Below are 21,590 nucleotides of genomic sequence, written 5' to 3' on the forward strand. Positions count from 1 at the left end.
ACGGTCTCATTGCGATTTACAAAACATCACCTTTATTTACAATATTTCAAAGACACAAATGTTTTATTACTTAAAAACGCGTTGGGAGTAAAAGCTAAACGACAATATTATTAAACGAAGGTGGTTTTTATGACATGCATTCGTGATAGAGAGATAATGTATTAAAGTAATAATGTGCGGGGTTCTTGAAGACACAAATCAGAATAATGAAATCAAAAATGATCAAAATCAAACATTTTAACAACACTTTTTGAATTATATTTTTTCATGTCAGAAACAAAAGGTATGGTTAACGGATAGTTATATCCGAAATTTCAAAGTATAGGTAAACACGCAATCAAAAACATTTTGCTCGTCGAAATACAAACATCGCAACGGCCGAATGTAGAAAACGAAAGTAAGATGAAGATTAAACAAAACACAGAACAGAAAACAAAAGATCACGCATCATGGCTACCACCTTAGTATACTGACTGTTATACTCATGTGCTCTGAAACGACGTGCAGTTCTCCTCACTTTCCATGTATGAATCCCGATACTATGTTTGATTTGATAAAAAGCACGAAAGGACAGATTTGTAGATGCACATATATCAGTGAAATCTCTATTTAACTAAATAACGAGATTGGTAATATAAATCGAGTCAACTATTTCCAATAAGAAATGAAACTGACGTCACACCAATTAAAATAAGTATAAAGGACACTGAATTGACTTTTGTGCAATTAACAAACACCTGCATGTACATACATCAAAGCAAAATCACTACTTAACAATATAGGGAGATTAATGATATAGTTGATCTGTATCTGTATTTTCTATCTTCTGCCAATTTAGGCACACCTCCAAAAATAGGAGTAGGAAAACTATCCACCAGTATATAAAAAAAAAACGGTCACACTATTGAATTATTTACAATTATATCACAATCCTCCACCAATAAAACAAATTGTCAAGGTTTATTTACACATACAAAAAAAGAAAGATTCATCTGCTTTTTAAGTCTAAATGTCCTCTAAGCACACTGTCACTTATCTGCTATAAATTGAGAATCACAAGGATTTTGAAAAAGTTAAAATGATTATACATGTACTTATTAAAGAAAAAAAAAGACTAAATGAGATAATTTATACTATTTAAAAAATAATTTATCCAACTAGATGAGATAATTTATACTATCTGAAAATAAATTTATAGATCAAAAATTTAACACTAGCATGAATTATACAAAATCCAATGCATACGCAAATTTGTTTACAGTGTCCATCAAAACTGGCCAACATCAATAAGCTACAAAGGATATAAGCCAGTGTTATTTCTAACGAATGATTTAGCATACAGATTGAGCCTTTATAACACTAATGGTTGCATAGTTGCCATATTTGCTGTCCGGAACTCCTCATTATTATTCATTAATGATCACAAAAGATCAATAGTGTAATCTCCTGTCTTAATAGAAATTAATGATTTCCCCCTTATTATTGAGTTATATGAAGTTAGAACACAATATTGCATAACCTTTAACCCAAATTTGCCAAAAATGGATTTTTTATGATATTGATGCGGAATCGTATTGTATTATGTTTTACTGCACTATCACTGTCCTAACACTGCATATATCTCAAGCAATATTTGGTAAATTGTAAAGATTTCAAAATACATTTGTACTTCTGTGGTTTTTTTAAACCTCTTTCATCACAAATAAAACAAGACTGAAAAAGAGTACTAACAAATTTTTATACCTTTTGAGCAGACACATTTTCAAGCATATTTAAAAATGTAACGACTACAGTGCGCCTATAGTGCTGTTAGTTTGGAAGTACATTATTTACATTTAATTATAACTTGGACGTAGTACGTGCGACTTCCATAATTCCACAATACTATAAAGTGCAGATGTAAAAGATAGGGGTTCTCTGTCTTTCTTACTTTTATTGTAAGATAAACTAGCCATGTCTGTTGTATTCTATGTTGCAATATCCATTTCAACAGAATTTGATATTGATGTGTTAGTCTGGAAGTGTTGGGATTCATTTTAAGCCATTGTTATGGATAAGTGATGTCCCAACACTATATATTAAAGTGCCAGAATTTGTTTTAGTATACTAGTTTATGTATTTACTGTATTTTGATATCTGTTTTGTCTGTCTGCTATGACTGAAATTTCTTACTTTAAAATAATTACTTGTCTAATGTCACTACTTCAACGCACATTCCCAAAACAGAATTGAAAAACAAATACTAGAGGCTTTACTTATTTTTAAGTGCCTGGTAATTGAAATATAAAAGTACGGATCTATTAAAAAAGATGGACGAAAGATACCAAAGGGACAGACAAACTAATATATCGACAAAGTCATGGCTAAAAATGAAAATGACAAGCAGACAAACAAAAGTACACAAGACACAACATAGAAAACTAAAGCATAAACAACACGAACCCCACCAAAAACTAGGGGTGATCTCATTTCACATAGTTTGCATGGCCATTTTGTTTCATTATGGAAAAAAATGATATTGATAATTTCGACTTGGATTAATCTCTTATGTTACATATACGTTATCAAGATCTCTTTAATATTCGAGTTATTTCATTAGTATAATTGGTGAAGGATATCAAATACAAATGTACATCTGCCGATTCATAAACTTTAAGATGAACGTAACTTATACATAATTTAACTTCTTGATAAGGTAAAAATATCGGACTATTGTCCCGAAGCAGCAAACCATTAAAAAGCAGATAACATGGGTGAATGTAAATGTCTTGTCTTTATAGACCTTTACGGAGACAGCAATTGGAAATAAGAAGAAAAATCAGATTGAAACCAAAATAGGTTACTCATTTGAATCATGTTATAAATAATTCAGTTTGATAGATTTAAAATGTGACTTGCGCAATAGGTGTCACTAGTGAAGCAGGAACATATTTTCCTTCTTGGAGTTTTCTTTTTGTTTTATACTATTATCTGTTTTCTGCTTATGGAGTTTGAAAGCTACCTTGCATCTTCTCACTCCATTTAAGACATAAGAGGAAAGAAGAAACGAGCACTCCAAACAATTGAATTAAAACTAGAAGTTTGACAACTTCTGCTTCTAAGATAAATAAACCCATCACATATTTTATTTAGGGATGTTTGCCTCAAAAATATTAGTTCTCTGTTTTCTCACAATAGCACTTTATATTGTTTTACTTTAATTCCTACGTTAGTTTTCCGTTTTTGGACAACATATGTTATTTATTTGCAGTGTTATTTTACAGTTATGCTATTTAAGGTGGTATTTAACACTGCAGGGAGATAACTCTGTAAAATCAGCTAAATGTTTAAATTACGTTGTGTTGTTAAGGGAATATTAAGCTTCTCAATGATCAAAATAAGTGTTTGTCAAACTGCTATATAACCAGCGTATTTTTTTTGATAAAACGGTTGGTTCAAATTTTTTTGGAATTTTTATATTTTTATCAAAGGGTCAAAGTCAATACTTTTTTCAAAATTTTATGCAAATTAAACGAGCCAAATTAATTTTAGTGTAAGTGTTGGGTACCACCTTAAGCAGTATAATTGCATTGATTTTATAAACATGCAAGATGGGTGACTGCCCATATAAAGTCATGTTAGTGTCGTAAACAATATGTTTCCGTTGTTATTTATTCATATCTTTGTGAATTAGAAGTAAATCAGTTACGTGAATTTTTAACATCCTATGCTCCATGTCCGAATTCACGATTGTCATCCAACAGTGACACTTTGTTTGGGCATTTTAGTATGAACCACAAAACAATGTTTGAATTCGGCATGAAATATGATACACAATGAAGTACATGTTTGTGATATTTTAAATATGAAATAATTTCAAATATGTAAAACATGATGTAATTGGTAAAATAAAACTTACAGAAGAAACTAAATTATTTAAATTAACTTATTTCAGATAATTTTGAAATATGTTTCAGTGGTTGTACATGTTATCATGCATACAATAATTTATAACTCAATAAATGCATGTACAAGTTAACCATAGTATAGTTTTTGGTGGGGTTCATGTTGCTTATTTTTATTTTTCTATGTTGTGTCATGTGTACTGTTGTTTGTCTGTTTGTCTTTTTTATTTTTAGCCATGGCGTTGTCAGTTTATTTTCGATTTATGAGCTTGAGCTCTGGTATCTTTCGTCCCTTTTTTTTATGATTAAGAATCACAGTGGAGTGCCCTTTTATATCCATGCTACTCAATCCACATTATCGATACAGATATGCAAGTTTGAGGTTTGATTTTTTTTAATTTCTTTTTAAATATTTCTAAGGGTTTGTCTTTCAGAGCTGTTTGCTTGTGCATCTGTTTTGAAATGTTAAGATGTGTACATCATGTAACTTTGTAAAATATCATCATTGTGCTTGTTTCAAGACAGCAGTGCCTTGATGATAGTCTATCGATTCTATAGACAGATGATCGCTTTCTGTTTTCTGTCTTTGCTGTTACCCGAGTCTTAGGACAGAGTTCACTCTCAACTACAAAGCTGTCAAATTTCATAGTATTTAATGATATTGCTCGTCTCTTCCAATATCACATCTTTACATGTGTGAAAGTTCAAAAGTTCATTTGAGGCTCTGTGGTATGTCATAGAGAACATAACGAGAAAATTCATATAATGAATGGTATCAATTATTTCCCCTTCAAATAAATGTATTGAGTAAAACAGAAATTAACATTTTTTTTCTTAGATTCCCCTCCAAAGTATATTTACTTTCTCATCTAATTCTGTTCATTACTATAAATACATTAAGAATAGTTATAAACAATATTACTATACTTTATATATAATGAAACATCTGATTTGAATTTTATTCTTTTTTCCTTATTTTAGTCATTATTATGATTACTTCATTAATATTACTGATAGTTTTTTAACAGCTAGAGAATAATTTGTAAACTTTCGGTGACCTAAGATAATAATGTCCAGAAGATCCCCCCTGCAAAACCTTTTAACTGTTAAATGGTAAAAAGAATATGCATGTATACTGAACAGCTATCCGACAAACATTTCAAAGACACATAAATTGATAATCATACAATAAAATACTTATATTTATAAACTTAATTTTCAAGGATGATTTACCACCTCATCAGGTTATCTTGATCTGCGAGAGGTGTTAGGGAAATATTATTTATATAAACAATGATTAGCTGTTTGCATTTGTCTTCAAGCATGCATCCTTAGCGTTGCAGGGTTAAACAGTCGTAAATTATCACTGCCACGAAACAGTAAACGCTTATAAATCTTCACCAACACCCATAGTGTTAAATAGACAAAAAGACATTCAGAATAAAACTCGATAAACAATTATTAATACAGATCTATTTTTAAGTAGTGTATCAAATTATGAACGTGAGGATTTCCATGTACTTTAACATAGTTTTTATTTATTCTTATAAAGTGGTAAGGATCTAAATTTATTAAAAACGGAAATTTCTAGAAATTCTTCATGAAACTGAAATTTTGTCAAAACATCAGTATCATTGTATACAAATGTAATATATAACTACTTATAGAGCTACGCGAATCGTCGATCTGCTATGCAATGAACTGAAACAGTCATAATCGGTCTCAAAATTTTAGAAATATTGTTATCATTTCAAGAACACAGAATATATATAAAACTTAGAAGTTATAAATCAATAAATGGAAAAACTTCAAAGAAGGAGCCCCCCCCCCCCCCACCCCCGTTCACCATATTCCACATCTCACCGCCTCTTCAAAGATATAAAGATAAACCAACATTAGCTACCTCAAAATAAAACCCCTTTTGACATATGTGTATACATTTCAACCCAGAGGAATTATATGTTTAGTACAAAGTCAGAACTAAGATTTGTATACAGCTGACAGTACATTTAAATACTGTTTTGAGGTCTTCCTCATCAAACATTTGTAATTAATTCTTTGAAGAAAGTTGGATCAAGTAGAGAGTTGAATCTTACATTCTTAAAATGCCATTCATTGAATATATATAAAAAAATACTCTACTGTTTTCAATCAGACTTCTTAAACCCGTCGTGTCATTCATATGCAAAGGTTCTGCATAAAATCAGTATCAGAAACTTTAGAACTTACATTGATTAAATTAACAATCTAGTCAAATTGAAAATAAACACGCAATGTACTATAGGATAGACATATCCCTTGAGACAAGTCAAGGAAATTAACCGTATAATCGGATATAGGATACACAATGATTTTCCTGGATAATATTAGTTAAAATATGCACAATTTAAGAACATTGACTTATTTTTATTATTTTTCCCTTTACATCGGAAGGATTAATCATCACATATACGTTTTTTTTTAATTATCCATAATTTGTAAGACTTTTTCAATATCTACCTGGTTGCAAATGTTAATCAAAGTCCTTTGCTTGTATACAAATGGATATCGCTATGAACATGCATTTATGCCTTAAAATCTTTGTGGCAAACGCTTCATCAAATATATACATAAATAAATGGTTTCAATACCAAACATAAATAAATCTGTTTGAATAAGTTTATTGATTTGACAAACCTTTCTTTTCGCTTTACAGTTATTTAAAGTTTAATCGAACTGCTTTTATTTTAAAAGTGTGAACTATTATGCAAGTACATAAAACTAATAAATCAAAAGATTTAAAATTTCCATATACATGTATAAAAAACGTTACGATTAATAACCTTCTTATCCAGACATAACAAATTATACAAGAAAACATGCAAAATAAAGAACTTAATGTCCCCTTTTCCTCTTCATGGTTCTCTCTCAATTAAAATAAAAACACCCCAATTTTTTAAGAAAAAAAAATATTCATAGGGAAAACAAAAGACGATGTTGTTAAAGAGATGATTTGCTAGGCATTAGATGTATGCAGATGTTTTTCTTGATTTCAACAAGTAGTAATTTGAAGTCTTACCTTAAAAAGCCTCAGGATGTTAGCCACCATGATAGACACTGTACTGGATGCAGCCCCTATTACCCCTACCACAGGTTTAATGGGGTTATAAAGGGGGGTTTGTCCATCATCACATTTGTAGTCGGTAATATCTATCGTTGTCATTTGGGCTTTTATAAAATCCATGCACTGTTCTAAGGCATATGTATCCGAGCTACACGTGTCGAGTATGTGCACACCTATTGGTATATCAGGTAAAATATTATCATCAGCATTTATTCTCTTTACTGCAAATAACATTGCTTCTAGTCTTTGAATTCCCTTTTCTTTCTTTATTTTACCACATCTTTCTTCTCCTTGTTGTTTTTCATGCATTGGAAAAAGACCGCCAAAAATTATTTTCCCGTCAATTAGAAGTTTTTCTTTTTCGGTTCCAAAGCAAACATCAAATTTTGTAGAGAAGGTTAACATTAAAATTAGCAAACAATGTTTGAAATTCGTATTATAAATTATTGTCATTTTCACTTCTAATAATATCATCAAAAAGTAAACAAGTGTCACTTCCACGTCAAAAAATCAACATTATACTAAACACTCTGCCTGAGGAGAATAACACATGCGCAATGCATCAAGATATTCTACATCATTTTGATCAGATTCAAGACGTTTATGCACAGAAATCGATTTAATAGCCCAACGAAGGAATTACCTTCAGAAAATACACCTGATGGCATAATGTTACCTATTACAGTCCGTTTCGAATTGTGAATGAAGAGAATATGCCTGGGATTGCTATTGATATAATAAAGTACTGTCAATTTCAATAACGAGTTCCTAGAGGAGAGGCATCGATACAGCTTAACTCTTACAGCAGCATGTCGTTAAAGTGTCCATATTTAGCATGTAAGATTAACACTTTCTAACTTAATTAGAATCGTTACATATATAATTAGGAAAAGATCGAATGACTAAATAGAGTACAATACTGATACAGATTTGTCCAATCACAGAATTTTATTCAATATGTACTATATCACTTACATTGATTTTATATAATCAACATTAATATTGTTCTCAGTAAATATTTAACATTTGTTCTAAGTAAATACTAATGTAGTTTCAACGTAAAAATAGCTAGGCGGAAGTAAACTTTTTAGAGGTTTTACTGTTATAAAATATAATAATAACAAGTTGAAACGGACACAGAGTTAGTTTCAAGTAGAAGTTGACGCCACATTTATCAGCTCTGTTAAATTGGTATTTTGTTTTTTTGTATTGTTTTATATTTTTTGTCATGTCGGGCCTATTATAGCTGACTACACTGTATGGAGTTATCCCCATTTTTGACGCCATACAGTGACCATTAATTGCTTAAATCCGCTTTATTACGATTCGTTTTGATTGTAGTCTCATTGGGAATCATGCAACATAAATTATCATGTTTTGTAACTCATTTATCTGCATTATTTTATATTCATACAAAAATATCTGACGATTCAATGTTCAAGGAACCAAGATCTGTTTTGAATTAGAAATAATTAATTATTTAATAACAATACCTTTGTAAATACTTTGTCTTTTTAATTCAACATCTTAGATATCAGGCATATAATTGTGTACGCCAGATGCAAGTTACGTCTACAAAAGACCATATACTTTTTATTAATTTAACGAGAACCGCTTGATTTTTATAGTTCGTTTCTTATGTTGTACTGTTACACCACTGTCCCAAGTTAGGGGGAGGGTTGGGATCCCGCTAACATGTTTAACCCCGCCACATTATTGATGTATGTGCCTGTCCCAAGTCAGGAGCCTGTAATTCAGTGGTTGTCGTTTATTTATGTGTTACATATTTGTTTTTCGTTCATTTTTTTTTACATAAATAAGGCCGTTAGTTTTCTCGTTTGAATTGTTTTACATTGTCTTATCGGGGCCTTTTATAGCTGACTATGCGGTATGGGCTTTGCTCATTGTTGAAGGCCGTATGGTGACCTATAGTTGTTAATGTTTGTGTCATTTTGGTCTTTTGTGGATAGTTGTCTCATTGGCAATCATACCACATCTTCTTATATATATTTTTATATTTTAAGTGTTTGATTATAAAAGTAGTGTCAATGTCCCTCGCATCGCACATATTTTATATTTCAAAAGGGCATAACACTGTTAAAAAAGTCGATCGCCCACCATTATAGAACTTGTCCGAGATATTGCTGATATTAAGCTATAGTTTAAACTTTATAAAAAAATCTGACAAGAATTGTACCCGTGAGAGCACTAACAAGACCGAGCACACGGACGGACGCCCGATATTTCTATGTTTCTCACAACGATTTACGCGGGGGATCAAAAGTGCAGATTGGAAACAGAAACAGCGAATGCGGAAAAATAACTACTCTGAATCTTCTTCCATACGATAATTACATCTCGAAAGCGGAAAGAAAACTTCATCTTGTAAGGAATTTTAAACTTTTGTTCCTACAATATCTTTCTTCTTATTAAAAAAAGAGGAAATACAAACTGATTACAAGTACAACGCACTTGTTTACAGACAAGGGGAAGACAAATGTTAATACTTAGCTCTTACATGTATATCCTTTAAGCATTTAACGTAACGAATCATTGTCGTGTCTTTTTATTTCTTGAATCTAGGTTTTTCGCAAGCAACCTGGTAAGGACTTATTTGAGCTATTGTCAGCATCAAGCGTCGTCGTTCGTTAACTTTTACAAACTGCTTCGCCTCTGACTTTAATAAGGCTGTTGAAATCATGGCCGTGGTAGTCCCCGTTGAATCTGTCCACCAACCAACATGGGTATCAATCAAACTTAGAAGTATAGCAATTAATCGATATTTTTCCATTTTGATAGAACTTTTTAAAAAATGTTTTCGGTATGGTATGGATTTTGAATAAAGGCATATTCACCTGCTGAAAAGTATTTTCCCCGCGCTAAACTTTGCGTGCTTTTTCGTTCATAATAATGGTAAAATGTTTGGAATTATGAAGGTGATAGGCAATGGATGGGAAAGTGCAAATACAAAATGGAATGATAATACTAAGCATGACGTTCGTACATGGACAACATTTGTAAGAAAATGTACATACCCTTAAAAAATGAGTTGATAAGAGATAATTGCGAAAACATGTTAGGTGGTACACCCGCAATTGTGTATAAAATATTGAAAGTGGTTTGATTGATATGTACACAATTAAATGTATCAATTATAAATGATAAGGATATATATATATATAATCTACTATAAAGCAATCTACTATACTGCAAAATGAGCTTTAAATGGCCAAACCAAAAGGAACAGCCCACTAACAATACACAGAAAAATACAATGTTGCGAAAAAAAAACCAATACACAAAAAAATACAATGTTGTGAAAAAAATTGTTTTTGCTCTTTTTCATCTTGGAAAGACTTCACAAGGATATGTAGAGTATAAGAGACACCATACTATGATATATACAATAGCTACTTAGGAGAAATATTTGGCATTTATGAGCTTTGCATAGAAAGTGTAATATTTCATAGTTGAACAAGGAAGTAAAAACAAAACAAAAATGAGTCACGTGTTTACAACTCTGATGTCACAATTACTTCAAATTGACGAAATCATATATATTTACTTTCCTTCCAAGAATTTTATCAAATTAAGTTTAAAATTTAATAATGTAGTAAGCGTTTCCCAATGTGATGTTTTTACATGTTGATCTTATTTAATTTGAAGTAATCGGAGAGAAAGTCAACTTTCGTTAAGACAGTGTTGACTTTGGAAATTAAATTCAACAAAATGACGCAACAATTACATTTGTATCAGCATTCGACGCCAAAAATAACTTAATTTTGTTAGATTAAAAACGAACAAGAGGATGTAAAGGAGGGAACGTTAGCTTGAATTATATGTAATAGTTTCACTGGGTAGTAATTTCTACAAAAATGAATTCAGCAAGTCAGGGTTAGAATTTTGATGTAATTATACGTTGACTTTTTATTCCGTAAGGAAATCAAACAAAACAATGAACAGGAATAGATTACTGAGAAAAAAATCAAACAATGATCTGTTTTCAAACAGTCAAATGAAGACTGTTTGAAAGTCTTATAGATGATCTTGATTATGGGGTATTTTAGGAAATAAGATGTATCAAATTTACATCAATCTTGAAATACGAAAAAGACACATTGTCGCATTTAAATCCTATGCAAATATCGTCTTAAAATAATATATATATCAACGAGTTGAGGGTCTAAGGTTTTTGTAGATGTGTTTGATAAATAGTAAATGATATGTTGTTTAGCTAGTACGATGTGTGTCGAATTATTTCTGTGACTCTCAGTTTCCAATTTAGTCCTGGTATCTATGATGAGTTTATTTTTTTCCTGGGTTGCATAGAAGCTTTGCCAGCACATATCTGAAACAATAATTCAAATGTGAAATTATATTAAAACTCAAAGCACACTGATGAATCTAGCTGTGGTTATGGTTGTCATTCTGATATTGTTTGACATCTCACCACTTATTTTATTGATTTTGTATTTACATTGTTTTGATAGATCAATTTCATTCTTTCAATGTATGTTCACTTGTTTTGTTGATATGTCTTTTGCCAGAGTTGAGACATTTCAATTGGTATTTTAATGTGTCGTTTTCTATGTTGTGATGTTATACTATTGTTTCAGGTAAAAGTGAAGGTACCTATTGAAACGTTTAAACCAGCTGCAATCGTTTGCACATGTCCTTAGTTATGAACTGGTGTTTAATGGTTGTCGTTTGTTGATAAGTTTCATAAGTAATTCTCGTTCCTCTTTTCTTTTTTAATATAGAGATGACCGTTGGTTTTCCTGTTTGGAATAGTTTTACACTAGTCATTTTATGAGCCCTTTCTAGAGCGTATATAACAATAAAAGAGCTTTAATATTGACAGCAAAAAGTTTTTTTCCCTGTATAATGAATGTACTTTTAGGCTAGTTTGACATACCAAGTTCTTGAAAATGGACACATAATCGGGATACTTTGGACTAATGTATCGGCCAATCTAGAATTATTCACCATGGCACAATGATTTCACAGGAACAATTATCCATATTTGAATTAAGAACTTTATTCAAACTTGCACTTCTTTGAATATTAACTATCATAACAAAGCGCTGAGTGTGAACATTATTGCATTTAGATCTATTAATTTAACTCCTGTAATTGGAATCACAATTTTCAAAACGGAAATAGAAATAATTGAGTTAATTAACATATTACCTATCGACTTACTGAAAAAAGTTGTTTGTAGCAATAACAATGTTAGCTCTTTATCATCAACAAAATATAAAAAAGAAAACAAACTATTATAGTAAACTTGGCAAGATCATTTAGTGCGATGTTAATGTTTTATCACAAAGCAACGTAATCGTAACTACTACAACTCATATAGTTGCACCAAGTCATATGTGCCAATTATAATAAGACCTTTTATAATTTTTAAATTTTCACTTGACAATAATATATTATAAAAAGTCAATCACAGATTGAAATTATAAAAGGAATCAAAAACGAATCTACATCTGCAACAATTAAGAATTATATTCCAAATAAGTTTTTATAACTGCTGTACACGCATTGAGCTTTGCCATACTTTTTATAATATTTTTTTTATACCTTTTATGGCGAAATAGTCACTGAGTTGTATTCAGTTCTCTTCCCTACCGACTTAAGTCATTGCCTTTATCGATGAGTAATCAATCATTTGAATTCGATAAGTTAGAGAACACCCCTATTCTTAATTAATCCATTTCTAGTACAAATCGATGAGAATGTTTTAGTAATATTGATCTGCAATATTGAGAATAAGCCTGAAGTTAAAACATGCTACATAGAAGAACATGTGATTAGTATGTAGAGTTTTTAATTGATAATATATTTATTACCTTTGAAGTTTTTTCCGGCAGGTTGTCGGCATTCATATTAGTACAAAACTGTTCACCTCTCCTGATCGACTTCTTCATATATTTATATGAATCGGAATTCCTTCTTACAGTTGTAAAAAAAAAAGATTACTTACAGGAAGATTGAAGAAGCTAGATCACTTTAATTCACATTCATGTATATTGATGATGTTCTTTTCATCTAGAAGATAAAACAGTTTCCGGGACAAGTTTGGAACTCTGCTGAGTGCAAAACTTATCATCTTAAGTTTTGGAGTTAAGTCAAAATGAATTTGATAACTTGGTTGGTATTGGTTCCCTGATTTTTGTTCTAAAAAGTTTTGGCTCTAGCACTGTTTAAAAAGTTATGCCCCTTTTTCAACCATTTCCTCAAGGGAAATTGTTTTTTCTTCAAGGGAAAAAGATTTCTCATATAGCGAATTTGCTGCATAAAGATTTCCTTTGAGGAAATTCTATTTCCTCGGATGAACTGTGTGTCTTCAAATTTTCCTTTGAGGAAATTTCTTTTCCTGTTCGTTTCCTTAAAAATGTCGTAAAAGTACCAATACATCTTAGATACATGTTGAGTGTCTACTTTATCAGTCGGAAACCAGGTTGAAATAGAACAAAAGAATCGAAGCTCTTTTTTTTTTTTTTTTTAGAGAAGGCGATAAATGTTTATTGTATTGTTTACTATAGTGAATTTTTTTTAAAAAGTTAATGAAACAAACAAAATTGCAATTTTCTTCTCAACTACGTGGTGTTTTATTTAAAAAACACCATTTGCATAAGTTTTCAATTTATCTAGTTCATAGTTAAGCAGAACAATTAGATATCAAGTCGACGACATGGTTATCTTTCAAGTTATATGACAAAAATGCATAACCTCCGATTTAAAAAAAAAAAATTACCACGGACGGCAAACATATCAATCTATTAGTTCGGTAATTTTCGTGTCTGCCCTTCCATTATGTGACTGAAGAAAAAAATCAAAAAAATCGGTAACAATTGTATCGAAAAGAGAAAATCGAGTGCACCTTTAGAGTTAAGGCGTGTTTGAGTCGAGTATTTTGTCTTGATATCGTTCAAAGTAAGAATATTTCATACATCGTCTCGCTTCAGATTCTATAATTTTTATATATTAAAGCTACAGGTTGACGTTATAACACAAAAAAATCACAGTACTAAAAGATGAAATATATGGGTCAAGTGAAATACCTATCTAATGAGTCACAAGAACAGAGAAGGTGTGTTCGAATAGCTATTTTTTACTGAAAGTACTTGACGACAGTCTTTCAAGTTGGATGATGAAAATGTATATCTTCGAAAAATTCTAATTTTTTGTGTGTGATAACTACAGTTTATAGTCTTCATACACTAAACAAAAATCTAGTCTGCCCTTCCGCGAAATATTTAATTCGAATTTTTTTAAATGTTTATGATTTTTCGAAAATTCCACCTGAGAACCGATCAGACAATAGTGTTAAGTTGAATCAATGCAGACAAGATCATTAACTGATGCTCATTAGCTAGTTAATACATTTGTCTTTAAAAATACAACTGACATATAAGGATCGTAATGGTGCAATGTGGATAAATTTATCGGTTTCCAAGAGCAAAATTGGTAGCGCGTCATCCCTACAATGGCTTCCGTTTCTACGATTGTGAAAATGAACTGGGCCAGCGTAATTGGGAGATAATTTTGACGAAGTAGGATCCTGACTGTTACAGATTATATAAGATAGTCTTGAGTAATAGATCCTAGGTGATGGCGCTGTGTATCTTTTTATTTACTTTTACAATTCTTTGTTGTTGTGCTACATGTTTTAGGATTCAATTGGTCGTATGACACGGTATTACTGCATCTAGCTATCTGGGTTTATTAAGCTTTGGACAACTTTGTTTGTGGTTAACCTAGAGGTACAATGTCAAATAATATAATAGCAGTAACATATTATTATGATTCGGGTTTCCTCTTCAAACTGTTTTTATTCGAGCATCACTGATGAGTCCTTTGTAGACATTAAGCGCATCTTTTATTATTATATTTTTTACTTGAATAAACATAGTATGCAAACCTTTTATAAGTTGGTATTTAATTATAATTATACTGCTCTGTTGTCAAAGTGACCCTTTCCTGGTGGACTATCAGTCCCCGAGGGTATCATCAGCTCAGTAGTTAGTATTTCGGTACTAACATGATTTAACAAACTTTACTTAAATTTGTCCGTTTATAAACTTATAAATTATTAAGAAACTAAGGTTTCAACTCCCTTAGGCAAAGTTGGCTTTAGATGAATTTGGCTATTTATTTTAGGTATTTTTGACATACAGCTCTTCAACGGTTTCGGTACTTATACATCTTCGGATTTCAAATGTTTGGCTTTGAGCGTTCCTAATGAAGGTAAATCCAGAAAAGCGCTTCGGACGCAAGAAATTAATAACGTGTTGTTTTCAATATTTTCTGTAATATTAAGTTTACGAATGTCAAATTTTACATTCATAGAGCTTACAAAAAATGTAAAAAATAAAATTACATTACACAAAAAAAAGATGTAAACAGTAAAATCAAACAAAACAACATGTTTATGAAAAATATTGGATATAGATAAAGTTCAATGAGACATAAATAATATCTGACACGATAAACGTTAAGCAAACAATATTTGTATAAACTTCAAGATTATAAAAAAACGGGTTTTTTTCTAAAGTGAACATTGATTGGTTAAATATTTCTCAGTGTGTTTGAATTTGTTTGTTAGCCTTTTTAATATTTAATTAACTGTGCATTTGTATTCAGATATCGCAGATCAAATTTATTCGTTCATTGTGTAATCATACGTTTTTTGATTGAGTTAAGTCTGCCAATTGATATTTTATCGTATGTTTTTATATGTTGTGATGTTATGCTATTGTTTCAGAAAAAGGGAGAAGGTTTGGGCCCATTAAAACGTTTAATCCCGCTGCAAATGTTTGCACCTGTCCTAAGTCAGGAATCTGATGTACAGTAGTTGTCGTTTGTTTATGTAATATATACGTGTTTCTCGTTTCTCGTTTTGTTTATATAGATTAGACCGTTGGTTTTCCCGTTTGAATGGTTTTACACTAGTAATTTTGGGGCCCTTTATAGCTTGTTGTTCGGTGTGAGCCAAGGCTCCGTGTTGAAGGCCGTACTTTAACCTATAATGGTTTAATTTTTAAATTGTTATTTGGATGGAGAGTTGTCTCATTGGCACTCACACCACATCTTCCTATATCTACTAACAATCATCAAGCAATTTGACACGAATTGTCGATAACCTGGCCAAAGAGTATGACTTTAATTTTCTCATAGGACTGATATGATGTGTATAAATGTAGGATTCAAAACACGATTGTCATTGGTGAAAAAGGTGCGCAAAAAGGTTTAACAAAAACAAAGAACTCCAAGGCCAATTCGAAAACAGGAAATCCTTAAATAAAGGAAACAGTAGTATACCACTGTTCAAATATCATAAGATGATTGAGGGAAAACAAATCCAGAAAACAAACCAAAAACAGAGAGACACACATTAACTATAAGAGGAAAACAACGGAACAACAAAAACATTGAAGTGAAACAAAAACAAACGCGAACATACATAACAAGCCGACTATTTGTTAAAAGTTGCAATACTGTGGATTCATCAATATTCGTTGGATACCAATTTTCGTGGATTTCGTGGGTACAGGAGAACCACGAATTCAAACGTTCAACGAAATACAAATTTTGTAAAGGAATGAGTATAGACTTAGCCAAAACCACAAAATTAAATATCCACGAATATGTAAGTTTTCCTCAAACCACGAAAATTGGTACCCACGAAAATAAATGAATCCACAGTATTCCAGACTTGGTACACGACATTTTAAGAAAACAAATACACAATCAAACACTATCAATAAACGGAATAAGTGAAAAACAACCGCCATATTCCTAGCTTGATCAAGGCATTTTCCAAAGAAAATAATGGGTTAAACCTGGTTTTATAGCTAGCTTAACCTCCTACTTGTATAACGATAATAAATGACAAATTAGATACTTTTAAGTGATTTTTTTCAAAGTATAAATGTATGATGTTGTAAGTTAGAAAAAAAAGTAAGCCTCATTCGATGGTTAATTTTTAAAAACCATCTAGTTAAAACAGTAAATTGATGTCAGATTCTGTTTTCGACCAATTTTAACATGTTTTTATCGTATTTTACAAAAAAAATTATCTACAAAGCAACTGGGTATTGCTCTTTCAAGGTCGATTATAACCTTTTGTCAGCTATATGAACATGTATTTAGACTTGATGTAAATCAAATCAATGACCGAAATGGGTTTGAAGATATTTTGTTTTGTTTTAATATAACACATATCCCTTCGAATATATACAACCAACAAGCAATCAATCAATCTATTCACCAATCCATCTAATATTCAAAAGATTTTATGCCATATAGGCAACAATATCATTGTCTTTGGTAAATAACTGGATGAAGCGCAACTAATTTGCTCTAACATGTCGGATTGTGGTTTTTTAACAGTTTTTATTCGTTAGGTTAATCTGATAGATGACTTTTATTTTTTCAGAGGAATGCTTTTTTACCTGAACATTGAACCATTGTTTCTTCTGCACGATTAGACGAACGTGGCATTTCTGCATTTCTCATTCATATCAATTAATCGTCCTTGGAAAATATTTTAATTCCCATTCATTTTATATAAAATTACTGCAATTTTAGAAAACTCAATTTTTCGGAAATAATATAGCATGCAAGAAATTAATGGCAAATCTAACATTTTATATTTTTGATAAAGATCAATTGAATATAGTGTTTCTAGCAGATGTTAGCCACGTCAAAAGCTGCTCAAGGTTACATCTGCGAAAGCTGCTCAAGGTTGTACTGTGCAAGCTACTTAATGTTGCCGCTGTGAAAGCTATTCAAGATTGCCTCTGTGAAGACTGTTTAATACATTTCATCCTGACGATGTAATAACACACTATGAAAACTTGTACAGACTACAAATAGTTTTTCTTTTTCTATTTTGCCGAAGATAATAATGGTTTATTATATTTATATATCAAGTATACATCTCTATACGAACCCTCGGATATAAACAACTCACTGACTAGGCAGTAGCTGTCAAATTCATATTTACCGATTTGACTCAGTATCTCATATTTGATATAAAATTATAACGTAGTAACTTGTTTATCCAAATTAAAAAAAAAAAGTTTTTTTTAAGTATATGCTAGATTATATGTATCATAGTTTTGTCTTTTTTTTTTTAGTCTAGACGCCATCTAATGAACTATCAAGTTGGCCCCGAAAACTGCCGACGGCCATTTAAGCAATATAAACATAAATATAGATATAAATAGATAGCAAACTCGTGCAATGGGATTTTTCTTGGTTACATTCAAATTAGGTTTTAAAAAAATGTGTCAATCATCTTTTGATTTTTTTGTGGATTGAATCATTCAATCAAATGATTTAACTTTGTTTTAATTGAAGTTTACACAATACAGATTCAATGAGATCGAATTATTCATTTGAAAGTTAAAAATACTCATCAGCGATGCTCGAAAAAAAAATAATCACCAATTAAATTACGAAGTTGTAGAGCATTAAGGATCAAGAGTAATTGTCAAATACAGCTACATTTTGTACGGTTATCTATTCCTTGGGTAGATGAAAATTATTATTTCGAAAAATTCACTTTTGTGAGGTAACTTTTTGTAATGATCATTTAAACACAGAAGTACCAACTACAACATAGTCGAATGAACATGTAAACAGAAGGCAAATGAGCAATTGACTCTTGCCAAGACAGAAAGCAAAATATCAACTTCCATTCAGCCGATAAATTGTTAGAAAAAAACATTAATTATTATAAATCGTGTTCAAATAATCTTTTTAAAATAAAGTATTTTATATTCTTCCTAACTATTGCTGCTAACTTGTTTCTCTTTGTGTTGTTTTATCTACAATAAAGCAAACATATTTATAGATTATTACATGGCATTTTCCATATGGCCCTGGTATCAGCACTAGACTCCCATATCAAGCCAGAGGGCTTGATATGGGTCGTGGGCTGATACCATGGACCATATGGAAAATGACATGTCATAATCTATTTATTACATATTTTCAAGCAAGAGAAAATAAATAGCTTACACCAAATTATGTTTGATATTTCATCAAAAATCAAAAAGATATTTAACCCCAAAAAAATTAAAAAATGTATTACTGTAAGTTAAAAAAAAAGTTTGTATCACAGTAGGTAAACAACGTTTTGTGAAAAGTTTCAGAAATAATTTACAATAAATATATCAATTCTTAGAATTGCAAATATTAAACGACTTTAAAGTGTTTCATTTCAAATTTTAAAAAATGCTTAGGAAGAATCCTATTTCGCTACTCATTCCAGTGTGGCGTCATATATTTTTTAAATCCTTTATGACGTCAAAATTTAAGGGGAACTTTTGTGATTTTCACTGTTGATTTCTACTTGTTTACAAATAGTCTTTAATTGACAGGTTACCGGAAGTTAAACTCGGGGGCTTGATATCGATTTCGAGGGCTGATATCGATATCGGCCCTGAAGGCTGATAACCAGCATTGACTTCCGGCTATTATTGGCCATGCAAAAACGTACATATCAGTACAAAATATGTGATAAACATATTTATCTAACGAGCATATCTTTAAAAGATCATCCATTTTTAAACATTAAAAATATTAGACGGTTATCTTTCATCGAGCACCTGAACAATTAAGTTATAGTTACGCCACCTGTTATAGAATTCATATATATGCATTTAAATATCAAAACGATATACGATAATGGAAAGCAAAATGATTAATATTCTACTTATGAAATTAATTATTATCTTTGATATATTTTTTTACAATGTTTATAAAACACATTGTTTCGACTTACTTACATTTCATTGAATTTAACATATGGCAGACCGAACAAAACTATAACATCAAATAGTTTTAGCTAAATTTATTTTCATTCAAACCTTTTATGTATTGCAATAAAACCACAGAAAAACATATAAACCTCTAGAATTGATTTACAAGGAGGCACACAAAACTGTAATTTACGACAAGTTAATTTCGTAGAGACATAAAGAATCAAATGATATGCAAATTTTCCTTGTTTAAATTGCAAAATGGATTTCTATGATTCAAGTATTCCAATAATCAATTTTAATAATATAATACGCAATCATCCATAGTTTATTAATATGCACCAACAAGCAAATAGAAACATCTTGAAAACTTAATAGAGCAGTATTTGCATACGATTACAAACTGTTATACCAACTTACATTCTTCAGTAGACATAAACATGAATAAAACAGACTTTTATTCATTACAATTTGCGTTTAAAAACATGACGTAATTCCTGGTTTGTTCACAATTACAGGATTCACTTAAAATAACAAATTGTCTTTATTATCAGTACCGTAAATGCATTACAATCATGATACAGGTGTTTCTTTTTTTATACAGGTTATTCTTAAGTAATTAACGTTCTTACTAACTTTTAAGACGGTTCACACCAAATTCACGTCATCGAGTCGTCTTTTGTGTATATCTGTCGTTCCGTTACATTGACAATAACCCGTATCTTGAATTGATATCAACATCACCAAGTGAAAAAATAGTACAGAATTAAACATTTTGTCCTTTTCAACAATGAAGTATATTGCTAACTCTTTTTGATAGGTCACTAGTCTAAATTTTACACGTTAAGATTGTCGGTAAGATAAATTCGTTACATAGTGTGCTAGCGACGTAATACGGTATATATGGGGTCAGTAAATTCAATATGGGGATTTGAGCTCACGCTCACTCCATATGGAATTTTCTGACCCCAGTTATACCGTATAAGGTCACTAGCACACTATGTAACTAATAGTATGCCACTATGCTTCTAATATTATGGAAAGAAACAAAGTTACTTATTTCATTAGGATTTATAAGGTGTTGTTATAAAAAAAAAGAAACATTAGCTGTCATTTTGTATTGTTATCTGAGAAAAGTAATGTTTATGTTCGTGACGTCGTTCTGCCTACCTTGAATATTGCACTTCAATATCTATCAATGTTTTTGTGTAGGGTTACCGTCTCATATTTCATCTCAATTATATTTGTATAAGCAAACAAAAAGCAGATTACCTTTAACAGAATGCAGTATTGTATTTCAATATATCTTAGAAACTGTTTATCCACCGTTTGTGGCCTATCCTCAATTTCAGATTTGTTAAGTAAAAAGTTGGCATGTCGGGTGATGCATGCAGAGCACGATAAGCATCCCTGTCGACATACAGGAGCACACTGGGTGATTCCCTTTGGAGTTTCAACAATTATTACTTGTTACCTTGATTGCATATAATGTATAATCGATTCACGAGTTCTGAACATCGGTAAAATAGTGTCGCCTTAATTAATAACGCGTGCCGCTTCGAGTCTATCACATGGCAGTTGCTAAATGAAATAAAATAATAAGTTTAAAATTTTTCATTTAAATTACCCAATTTTTACAAAGACTAGATCTTGCATGAAACATACAATTTGACAAATAAATGTTTTTTTCTAATTGCTGATTACTACCGTTTCTATCAGGCAGTTTGTTATGAGACATGATGCATGGTAGAAAAAAAAATACAAGTTTATTTGTCTGCTGTAATTTTCATAGCGGATTTCTTTCTTTGATTGGTAAGATTTCAA

The 21,590-nt window shown here is 30.9% G+C and overlaps 1 protein-coding gene across 1 annotated transcript in view; it reads right to left on the reverse strand.

Annotated features, from left to right (window-relative positions):
• LOC134727520 (metabotropic glutamate receptor 6-like) overlaps positions 1 to 7,829 on the reverse strand; it is a 57,294-nt gene extending 49,465 nt beyond the window's left edge. The window contains exon 1 of the mRNA XM_063591904.1: positions 6,943 to 7,829. Coding sequence (XP_063447974.1) covers positions 6,943 to 7,461 — 519 coding nt within the window. The 5' untranslated portion in view covers positions 7,462 to 7,829. The remainder of the gene's footprint in view (positions 1 to 6,942) is intronic.
• Positions 7,830 to 21,590: the final 13,761 nt, after the last annotated feature.

Source organism: Mytilus trossulus, chromosome 1, assembly GCF_036588685.1.
Source record: "Mytilus trossulus isolate FHL-02 chromosome 1, PNRI_Mtr1.1.1.hap1, whole genome shotgun sequence".
Lineage (NCBI taxonomy): Eukaryota > Metazoa > Mollusca > Bivalvia > Mytilida > Mytilidae > Mytilus > Mytilus trossulus.